The 12,284-nt window shown below is 42.4% G+C and overlaps 1 protein-coding gene across 1 annotated transcript; it reads right to left on the minus strand.

Moving 5' to 3' along the window:
- Positions 1 to 10,679: 10,679 nt before the first annotated feature.
- On the minus strand, positions 10,680 to 12,032 carry LOC311034399 (COP9 signalosome complex subunit 2-like; the record flags this gene model as incomplete). Its single annotated transcript, XM_084042280.1, has 1 exon — positions 10,680 to 12,032. One exon carries the CDS (start codon positions 12,030 to 12,032, stop codon positions 10,680 to 10,682), a length of 1,353 nt encoding a protein of 450 aa, XP_083898406.1.
- Positions 12,033 to 12,284: the final 252 nt, after the last annotated feature.

A 12,284-nucleotide genomic window follows, 5' to 3' on the forward strand; every position in this document is an offset into this window, starting at 1 on the left:
CCTTAAGAAAGTTTGACTCGTGGTATGAAATGAAATGAAAAGACAGAATAGATGGAGTACCCTGTAATCCTGTACCCAGACATGAATACAGGTTACTGGTCATGCTAATTCGTAGGCCTGTCCAGTTGCGCCAAATCTGCACTAACGCTCAGTGCGTTCCAAGTCCCTGTTTGATACTAGCCACATGTGAGGCTCCCTGCCTGGTGCTGCGTTGTAAACCTGTCATTGTACTGGATCAGCTCCCAGAGGATGTCCTTAAAACCAGACACACACACACACACACTCACACTCACACACACACACACACACACACACACACACACACACACACACACACACACACACACAGACACGCGCACTCCTCTCCGTCCTCCTCCCTGGCAGGGAAGAGGCCCAAGAGCGGACAGCCTGTGTTCCGTCAAGCCGTCCAAAATTCCATGACTTTCCCAGAATTCCCGACCTGAGCCAAGTTATATATTCTGCTGTCATCCACTCTGTTCCTAATGAAAACCCACGAGGAACACAGAGCCAGTGTGCACGTGTGTCTGCACACACAAGTGCACGCGTGCGTGCATGCACGCTTGCAGCATCCGAGATGGAAATAGACACCATAAGTATGATTCATCATGCCCTGTCCTCAAAGTTAGACATATATTAAGTCGTTTCATTCTGTCTTGCTGGTGGCATGCAATGGGATATAGTGTACACTTATTGAATCAGTCCGCTCTGTGCTTAAACCACTAATAACAGGATATTCATCTGTCTCCACAAGAAGAAGTGGAGAAGTTTCAACATAGTTAATCAGTGGCACGCCTCGTCCAATTCAAATAAACTCACCTTCTGCTAAAACACCCGTAAAACCTTAAATCACAATATTAGACCGTTCTATCATACTCTGTTTCTTTATGTGCCATTAAATGTCTGCGTCAAATTAATTACTCTCTGTGCATTTCTCACCAAGAAGTATAATCCTTTTTATAGTTGTCTCGGGGTTCAACTGCTTGTTTTCATTCAGTCCTCGAGACCAAGGAGGAAGATCGCGCCCCGTGCCAGGAAATATGAACGAGAATCGGCCAAAGGCATATAAAAAGCTGTTTAAAAGACCCTTCCATGGCTTTTAATGTTGGGGGGTGGCTTTGATAGGCAGTGGACTTATTTTCACAAATGAACGTGTCAAGTATTAAGGTACCACATAAATCACTCCCCTTCTCTGTCCCCCATCTTTTCATAGCCTTTCTGAGAGCTTTTGAAGTGCAGTGTGATTGCTCATAGCCTTGGCCCTCCTCATCGGTAACATGGTCTGAGTCAACATCCCCCTGCTGTTTTAGTGCATACGAAATTTTTAAGATTATAATGGGACTGTAAAACGGAACTCTGCTATATAATTTGATTGACGACCGGGCTATATATGTACAGAATTAGACAGCAATGCCATAATGTGTATATTTAGGACGAGTAACATTATGATGTTTCACTCTAGCTATATGAGTATGAAATGAAGTGTATACAGTGGTGCCAGAATTTCCTATATTTCTGCATTAAAATTACTAAAAGTCCTAAAAGTATTTAAAAATAAACAAACAAACAAAATCAAAAGGAGCAAAACGGCAGCAGGTGAACCTCCAAACAGGTATTACTGTTGCTCACCACACTAAAATTATACATTTAGATGTTGTGACCCTATTCATCAACTCAAAAAGGTTGTCAGGACAAGAATGGGGTTCCAAGACACAATATGCCTTAAAACTGCTATGGAGTGGCCTCCCTCTAATCTAATCTATATAGCTTGAGGAACCGAATATAACAGGGCACCACTTCGCCATTGAACTCAATGGACGCGGCCACCATGTTCTTTTCTGTCACCCTATTACTTTGAAAGGTGTGCAAGTTCTTAATTGGAAAAGTTTACACTGAGTATAACCCTATACTCCCACATTCCCGCGATAAGGTCCCATTTATTTTCTCTGTTCAACGTATCTTCAATGTGTCAAAACTAATGAAGTCCCATCCCAACACTTTTCCTTTCATTTGGCTGATGTTGCTGTAGGTTAGGTGGGTAAAGAGACAGGGGGCATTATTGAGAATCCCTCTACTCTCTCAGAGTTGTTAAGTACTTTAAACCCTCTCTATTTTATGCATGTCATTCTAGGTGAAAATATTCAAAAGGTTTAAAAAATAGCAGATCTACAAGCTCAGAACATGGGGCATTATGACACGTTGTTAGCATGTATATCAGCTATTTTCGCCACATGACATCCTCGTACGATGAAGAATAAATTAACATGGACCAACCAGCAAGATGAATGAGAGAGCGAAATATCTGAGGGACATTGCGTCATCTGTGTTTTAGTGCTGGTCCTGCATCAGGCAAATTTGAATATAATTCAATACAAAAACACAAGCACGCACGCACACACACACACACACACACACACACACACACACACACACACACACACACACACACACACACACACACACACACACACACACACACACACACACACACACACACACACACACACACACACACACACACACACACACACACACACACACACGTATGGAGTTCCAGTAAGTTCCAGAACCACAGTTTAGTCTCAAGGGGATACTGGGTTGCTCTTTGCTGAAAGTAGATGCTTCTCTCTCTTTCCTGAATGACAGTGACACGCACGCACACACATGCAGGCATCTGTGCGCACACACACACACACACACACACACACACACACACACACACACACACACACACACACACACACACACACACACACACACACACACACACACACACAGTGTAACATTAGCTCAGTCCAGACCACACTGTCACTTGGGCAGTTTGCCTTGCCTGCCTGTTGGGGATGTTGGCCTGTGCTCTTTTTTCCAGACATTGCTTCAGACTTACACTATCTGTTTCCACAGCATTTAGCCTGCAAACCCAAGAATGTGGACAAGACTCCAGTACATTGTTTTACAAGGTCAAGGAGGTATATCTATCTGAGATCACTACTAACCATGCAAGTCCCCTAATCCACTCTGTGACAAAAAGCCTGGTCACAGAAAAAACAAAACAAAACAAAACAAAACAAAACAAAACAAAACTCATGAATAGACTCCAACGCACGTCACACATAACTGAACACCCTGTCTGCCGCACAGTTCTCTGTCTTCAATTACCGAGCGTGTCAAGGAGAGGTTGTTGGCATTCGCAGAAGTCATCGTTTGTAGCTGTTGTTATTTTCTGTATACCCATGCTCCTCCACTCTCCCCTCTCTCTATGCTTGACATAGTTTGAGTTAGTAGCTTGCTTGTATTTTATGTCCTGTTCCGCCCAATCCCAAAACCCTCTCTGCTGTTTCTCCAACCTTGTGGCCTGTCTGTCAACCCTTGTTCCCATGGCAATTAGTTAGAAACCCTGGCCAATTATCCACCGCTCCCGAATGTGTGCCTCACAAACTGCTCCGGGTGAAAAGTCGCCACTTGCTCTCTGAATTCATTTGAATAGGCGGAGGAGATTTGTGTGATAGGTTAATGGTAGGGTAGTAAAACTGCTGCAGAGGCGACAATGTTGAGTTCATGTTAGTTTATAGTAGGCTGTGACCCTATTCAACGTTTTATAGCAAAGGGTGTCTAGTATCTACATATTCAGTTCAAGGGGACATGGGACAACATATTAAGACCCTAAAAGCATGGTGCAGCCTATTGGACCGAACGCATATGCAGCCAGGGGACAAGCAAGCATGAAGTGCAGGGGAAGTGCATGGTCCACATATAATTCCTCTGTGTCATGGCAGATGACCGACTCCTCCTGGTGTCTGTGCACCAGTGACTCACAGCGGAGTGCTGGCTGGAAGCAGGGAGCTGTACTGTGGTACTTGTTGCATATAGTGTTTCCACCAGGCAGAGAAACTGGGCTACATGTTTTCTATTCCAGTGGTTCTCAACCTTTTCAGGCCCTGACCCCCCAAAATAATCATATTTGAACTGGGGACCCCCCCCCACCCTGATAATCACTTGGTATGTAGGAGTTGATGCATTACATTTTCGGTTCCGCAGATAAATATTGTGAAAATAGCAGATCTACAATTTCTACAAGTTCACAACGCCTCACTTTGCGAGGCGTTGTGAGCTTGCAGATCGGCTATTTTCAAAATGTTTGCCTCTTTCTTATATTATTTGACAATTTGGCCAAAGTAAATGTTAAATTGTCACTTCAATGTCATCTGGGGACCCCCCCAAAAATCATGTGGGGACCCACAGGTTGAGAACCACTGTTCTATTATATGCGTAGGTGACGCGTCCCCTCAAGAATGTGCTTCTCTTCCTTTTGCCCCCCCTCCCACCCCCTACCCGCCCGCTTACTTCTCTCGCACGCTCGAGAAGCTGTCGCTTCAGGAATCTGGAAAACACCAGCGGGGAATGAAAGGAATTTCTGCTTTTCATTTTTCCTTTTCACCCTCCTCCCCCACCCCCCACACACCTCCACCTCCCTCCAGCCTCCCAACACCCCCCACCACCAGCCCTCCCCCCAATCCCCTCGTGCTCTTTACTTTGGACGCCCCTGCACAGCCGGGACTCTTGAGTTTTCTCTTGTTTCTGAATGCAGCCCAACAATAACAACCGCTCATAAACAATGGCTCTTGTTGATTGGGGGGTTTGAGAGGGAGAGTTACTGTTACTGGCCTCGGCAGTTGGTTTTTCTGGCGTGGGCCCGCGTGAACAGTCCTAAAAAGTGCAAAAGTACAGGGTACACCGAGGACTGCGCAAGATTTAAGGGGCAGCTCTGAAAACGCACCATCTCTGTAGGAACATAAACACATGCTTTGGTTCCTCCACTTCTTCTCGTCTGGCTCTATCATTCTTCCAAAAAGACTCTGGTGGACCGAGCTCTGAAAGGGAACACTGGTCAATGTCAGGAAACCACATAACTACAGAAAAAGGGGGGAAAGGCAGTTTTGGAATTCTCCGCTTTTACAGCACCCATGGACCCATAAAGAGAGTCTGGATCCCATCGAGTAGGATTTTGAACTGGAAGACCATGCTGTAGAGCTCTGCCCAGCATTTTAAAACATCAAGCAACAAACTATAAGTTAAAAAAGAACCAAAATGTGCCCCTTTCTAACAACCAAAACAAATAGTTTACAAATCATTAACATTAGCGTTTGATACTACAATAACTACACTGATGTTCCTCAAGTGTAGAACAGGTTTCATGACCCTATGAAAAACTAATTCAAGTCTTCCATCAGAATAATCTGCTAATGTTAAATGTTAATATGATGGATAATTACATGTCTTTGCTAGGCATGACACAGAAGTAGCCCCTGGATTCTTCAAGACACAAAGGATGGAATGCCCTTTCTTTCAAGTACATGTATTTGGTGCCACCATGTGGACATAAAGGGATCTGTACTGTATGGCATACATGAACATGACCCCTAAATATAGCACTATATGACACCTGACATGAACATACATATAGCCACAACCATAACTATGTTTCTTCCTTCAGTGCATGACAATACCAAGCACTGAACAGTTTGACATTGAGTGGCAGACCCCAGTATGACACTGCTAAATAGGATTGTTTAGGAGTCTCAAGTAAAGGAATATACTGTATATTTCTACAATCATAAAATGTATGTGAAAATCTATGACAATGTCATACACTGAAGAGAATGCTTCCATATTTTCCACCAGACCAAAATAAGGTGCTGTGTCCTTGTCAAGTGTACAGTAGGTCAAGGCTCTCAATTGTGTTTAGCAATTACAGACCTATTTTGGTCCAGAATAAGAGCCCCACTGGAAACCCTGTGCTTTCAAGGGGTGGCACAAGGGGAAAGGCCATGTAAATCAGTATGGTTCATCCTGTGTTTCGCCTGTTAGATTCTGAGTAGGGGTGTCACGAGACACACAATTAACGATACTATACGATACACGATACTGGGCTCATATCATGATAACAATATGAAACATGTGTGTGTGTGTGTGTGTGTGTGTGTGTGTGTGTGTGTGTGTGTGTGTGTGTGTGTGTGTGTGTGTGTGTGTGTGTGTGTGTGTGTGTGTGTGTGGTATTGTTTTTCAATTATCAACATAGTTCAACTCAGTTTGCTGTGGTGGAATATGAGTTATTAATACAATTAAACTTTAACCCATTAAGGCCCGGGTGGCTGGTGCCGGTCCGGGCACCTATAGGCTGCAAATGCTCCCGACGACATTTGCTGCATGTCACTCCCCATCTCTCTCTTCCCATTTCCTGTCAGTCTACTTTATACTATCAATAAAGGCAAAAATGTCTTCAAAAAAATAATAATAATAACTTTAACCCATTAAAACCGGAAAGGCATCTGTGTCATTTTAGATTTTAACTATATATACAGTATAGCAACAACATACGTTTTTCAAAAAACTCTTAGGATTTAGAACAGTGGTTTACAACAGTGGTACTCAAAATTAGCAGATATACCAGCTAACAGTGCGTCACTTAGTGCCACGCTGTGCGCTTGTACATCTGCTACTTTTTTACATTTTTGAAAAATCTTGAGAGTGGTTGAACATTTTTGAATAATGTTTCATTTTTTAACACAAATGTTCTCTTCTGGCGGTCCCGCGCAAAAAACATTTTCAGATGGGGGGTCCGGGTGGAAGTAGAAGAAACAAACAAAAAGTACCCCTAAGAACAACCACTGCATGTAATGACAGTGAACCCCTCATAACACACAGTATACAGTAGGTGTCATATTTTGCCAGCTACTGCCAAATAGAACCAGTGACTCACCCCAAGGTAGATTTTCCTTGTAGAATGTTTTAACTTGATTTGTGATCACTGGGTGAATCAACTGTATCCACCTGCATCCAAATCTATGAGACAGAAACATGTTAAATGGTCAGAAATGGCAAGAAATCACGTGCTACAAAAGTGCTACAAAATGTACTTGGGTATCAGGTAAACATCAAACCTAGCATCTGTCTACAACATGCCATCTAAAACAGACCAAACAGTCCCAAAGACAAGATGGGAGCATTAAAAAAGAAAAGTTAAAGGAGGGGGGCTTTATTCTGCAATATAGATTTGCCTGCCAGGAAACGCTCCACCTTTCTCATACCAGGTGAGTGTTGTATGAAAATGGCTAGGCTATGCCAACGCCTAACAGTCCCAAAGACATGATTCCAGAACTATTTGACCTCTCTGACTTTGGGCTCCTTTCTAAATGTTCCAAACGTTTCTCCCCTATTTTGCATCAATGAGTGAACCGTAGGTTATGATGACAAATTCCTATTATTTTGTGTAGAATGGCCAACAAAACCAATATCTCAACAGGACACACACAGCTATGTGTCAAATTTCCCATCTCTTATTCTAATGCAATGTCTTAAAACATTTTTTATTTGCACTAGTAAAAAGGACTTAATTGCATCCATGTGCTCCAGAACTTGTTCATTGCTTGCAGTGTCAAACAGGTTTCAGAGCTTTCACACAGTCCGTCCTGGTCCAAGTCAGCAGTGACTATCAAATGGCGTTGCTGCATGTCCCTATACTAATCTTTCTGGATAGTCCCCCGGGGGGCTGTATACTTGGGGTGTGTTAAACACATTTAGAGCAGGAGCATGTGGTTCCTATTCTTTTCTCAGAAAGAAAAACAGAAAAGGATGCAATTATCTGAGAGTTTGAGGGGATTAAAACTTTACAAAATCATTCATTTTCTGCTCAGTAATCACCCACTATATATTGGAGTAAATACTGCATATTTAGAGATTTTCATGTCAATTATTTGTGCCGTTATGGTTATTGAAAATTTTGAGAGGTAAAGCCTGCACTCCAACTCTATGGTAAAAAGCAACTTGAAAACGTTTCGATCCGCAATCGATCTTGCGAAGAAGATCCACTTTGCCTCTCAAAATGTTATTTTTTTGGCCTAGCACCCATTGTCGGGGTCATGCTTTGAATATTGAAAATGGCATATATTATTAACTCACTTCAACAGCTTCAACACTGCTGCCAAAAACAACAACAACAACAACATATACACCAATAAAACATGTAAATATCAATACAGCATCAGCAATGACAAGTACCTCTCTGTCTGTACTGAACTGGTTTCACCAGGATGGGGTGTCTGTCAGGAGTCAGGACACAGAACTTTTTACGGTAAGTGCATCAACTTTACTGAAGATTCCAACAGGAGTACAGGTACTGGTACATGGGCACAATGAATACTTGAGTGTGGTGAACAGAAAGTAATCATCATCAATGACAGAACTAAAGTACAAATAAAAGACAATAATAACCACTCTGTTAATTACCATATAATAATCAGCATGCACATAAATAACTAATAGGTTTGGACGAAATAACTGTAACACATTGACCTCAAAGGCATACAGCACTGGCAAATGACAACAAAGGCTAACACTTAGCATTACTCATAAGTATTTACCTTCAGTACAACAAAACATCAATTCCCCTGGGTGGTAAACAGTTAAATAAAAAAGAAACTTACACAACTAGCATCAACACACATCAAGGGGAAGGACTGTGGGAAATGGGGAAGATGGGTAGAGATATTGTAGAAGAGAGGTGGAAAAGTATTTGTTCAGTGGAGAATGACTGAGAGTGACAGTGGATAGTGGATGGTCTAATCAATGGCAGGTGTGGGGAATTCTCCAATACAGGCTGGTGTTGCCAAGGCGATCAATTGGCTCATTAACAGGCCACAGCCAGGGCCTTTACTACACTGTCAGACTGAATGTCTAAGACACATTAAATCAAGCCAAATACATTGTGGCTTTAATCTATCAAACTTAATATTAATTCATTGTATTTAATATTGGTCCCTTGAACAACACACTCAGCATCTTTGATTGCCTGATCATCATCATCATCATCATCATCATCCTCATCACTTGTTTGTTCTAATGGTCATATGAAAGAGGAAACAAAACATTCATGACTAAAACATTTTCACATATCCCAAATCTATCCAAAAATGCAGCATTCTTTTCAGAAGAATGTAGGCTGCTTCTCATAGCAGAAGGATGTACAAATAGGCTACTGTATGATATTGTTAATTGTGGCTAAAAACAGTAACTTATGACAAACAGTTCAACACATTTATCTCATCTGACTTTGACTTTTATAGGACATAATGTATGAACAATGTGTTCAGTAACAGAACTAGAACCAGGAAACCTGGTACTGCCAGACCCCTAGTGGTTGAAATCTGAATGGCCGGGCTTGACGTGTGTCCCTTCTATGACGAAAGGGGGACAGACTTTTTTGGCTGGGGCCGGGGGACAAAGTGACAAAACAGATACAAAGCCTCATGTAAGCCCGACCCCTTGGGTCTGGCAAAAAAACATCGCGTGTTAGTGAGTAGGACAATTTTGTCCTGACTGCAGCTAAATTCCAGCCAGACACTTTATAAAAAAGGACACCACAAAACATCAGCTTTGCCATCCAAGTTTAACATATTGCATTGGACAGGGGGAGTCTTCCCAGCATGCCTCGGGGTGCACAGGCCTTTTGGTTATTTTGTTATTGCCATTATTTTAAAGTTGTTTGTTTGCCAAGGGGATTTTGATGAGTTGGTTCCAGAAAATGGTGGGATAATTACAAATAAAAGTGTTCTTGCCACCCTAGAGATGGGTAACCTCACCAAGGTGTTGTTGCAAGGGAGATGGTTTGGATGCACCAAACAGCCTGCAGCCAGCCACAGGGACTCGATTGATGATTTTTGTATGTACTTGCGTAACGGGTTTTGCTTTATGGCTAGTTATTTTACTCTTTGCATTGCCTATTGTACTGGAACTCATATACAACAGGCCTAGAAACGCCTGTACACAAAATATACACACCCTGCACACATGGTAGTGGAGATTATGGGTTTTCTCCTTTCACTCCTTTCAGTATAATTTCCAGGACTCCTATTGTCTGTGTATCTGTCTGTTTCTCGATATGCCCAAATATGGAGATGACTGACGTCATATTACTGACATCATAAATGATTGTCGTCATAGTACTCTCACAACAGGTACTGACAGACATCATAGCACTGATGTCATAGGTGACTGGGTCATAGACATGGCCTCCTTCAAGAAGGCTGATAACAGGTACTGAATTAATACAGCTAAACAAAAAAGAAGAGTCTAACCATGGCTGCCATAGCATCTGAACACATAATGGTAAAAAAAAACGTAAAAAAACATCACACTTTACCTTGTATGCCTCTACATACTTTACCTTGTATGCCTCTACAGTATCTTCTACCATGCCAAATACTGTGTAAAATTAACTGCAGAGCTCAGGTGGTAGTGACCATCTGGGAATAGGAAATTGAAGTTCCATGGTTTGATTGTCCAAGACTTTGTGTCAAGGTGTCCCTGGGAAAGACATTGAACCCCTAATTTCTCCCTGTGCGCCATCTGGGGGCTACACAGTGCTTCCCAATAGGATGGGACAAATGCAGATAAGTTTTAATATATATTCCCCCCCCCCCAATCTGCTGTATACAACAGAACAGAACTCTGTCTATGTTTTCTGCTCAGACAAACAACAAACTTTCAAAAGATTATTCGTATGGGTTGTTGGCAATTTTTGACTTTCAAACCTTGTGCTGTGTTGTTCTCTTAGTTACTTATATCGATGTAATCAGACATGCCATTTTAAACAATTCCATGATCTACCATGTGCTTCCATGGTCTACCATGTGTTTGTTGATAATAGCTTGGTTGAGTGAGTTCAGCTGGTTTGTCCATTTGTCTAAAGCAGTGTAGCGAGCTCCTCCCCTCTTCAGATTGTCCAGTTCCAGTCGCTGGTTAAGCTGGTCAATGCGGCCAGAAATTGTATTGTCCAGTATGCACTGCACCAGCAAAGCCTCCACATCACATACATCAACGTTCAACTCCTTGGAGATAAAGGGGATGTGTATTCTTGTGTAGGGTTTGATGAGTTTGATAAGTACTTGAGTTCTAATGTTCCACAGGAGTTGATCTATGTGCTCTCTGATGAAAGGATCATCCATTATTTTACTGTGATTCTTTCTTAAGATCTTCTCAAATTCAGCTATGTCATTATTCTGGTAGGCACTCACTAAATTTGTCATTGCTAGGATCTCTGGGTCATTTTTATATGGTTTGGCCTCCTGAGAGTCAAAGGGGTTGATTCCTGACTTCATCAGCATGTTGGCAAGGACCAGGTACTTCAGGCACGTGGTTCTCCTTGGGCTCCCAGACTCGTCATAGTTTTTAAAGGCCTCAAAGAAGTCTGTATGAGCCTTCTCAAACTCGCCCTCCCTCAGGTGCATCTTCCCGCCACATTCTCTGATGACTCCCATGATGAGCGGGTGAGGGATGGCTGACTTGATATGAAGAGACTGCTTGTATAGGGCCTTCAGTTTCTTGTTGTCCTTCTGTGCAGTGTACATCTGGATCTCCAGAGCGTATATCTCTAAGAGCTGTGTGCCTTTCTTTAGGTCATCCTTTCCACTGTCTGTCTGACATGACTGGTGGAGTTGTCGGAGTACCTTCTTTAGTTTTCCATACTCCTCGCTCTCCAAGTACAGTTTCCCCAGCTTTGTGTTAATTTTAAACCATACTCTGTCATTGTTGGCATCTTTCAGAGCCTCAAGCGTAGTTTCATAGAACTCCTGTAGTAGGTCCATCTGTTTGGAGGTGGAGATGTAGTCTAGAATGGAGTTAATGGACTTCTCAGAGTAGTTCCTGGTGACAGCACCACTGATATATGTCAGCAGTTGCTTGTATCTGTTCATCATTTCTGGAAAGTTGTTCAGCTTGAAGTTAATTTTAATCATCTGTTTGAGTGCTTTGAATCCCCAGTCTCCTTTCTCTCCTTCTAGTTCCAAGACCTTTTGAAAACTGCTGAGTGCTGCTTTGGGGTCATCCTCTTTAAGCCCCTTGGAGTTGTAGTACTGGTTCTCCTCATCCACATTGGGTTCAGAACTGTTGTCTTCCTCGTATTCCAGATCATAGTCCTCTTCATCGTCGCACATGAAATCATCTTCATTGTCAGACATCTTGATGATTCTCCCTGCTTCTTAACCAAGCTACAGCCTAGAGAAAGTCACCAAGCCAAGACAATGTGATTACAGGTGTCTTCAATTAAACTATCTCCTCACAGCACACCTGTTACTGTCTACTACACCTTACTCTGAGGATATAATATTACTCCTCTGTGCTCTGAAGTACAAAACCTATATATAATCTACAAAGATACCTCCTATTAATAACGCTTTAAGCTTGTCTGCTCGCTTACACGAACTGAGCCA

Source organism: Gymnoscopelus microlampas (genome assembly GCF_963454915.1).
Source record: "Gymnoscopelus microlampas genome assembly, chromosome: 19".
NCBI lineage: Eukaryota > Metazoa > Chordata > Actinopteri > Myctophiformes > Myctophidae > Gymnoscopelus > Gymnoscopelus microlampas.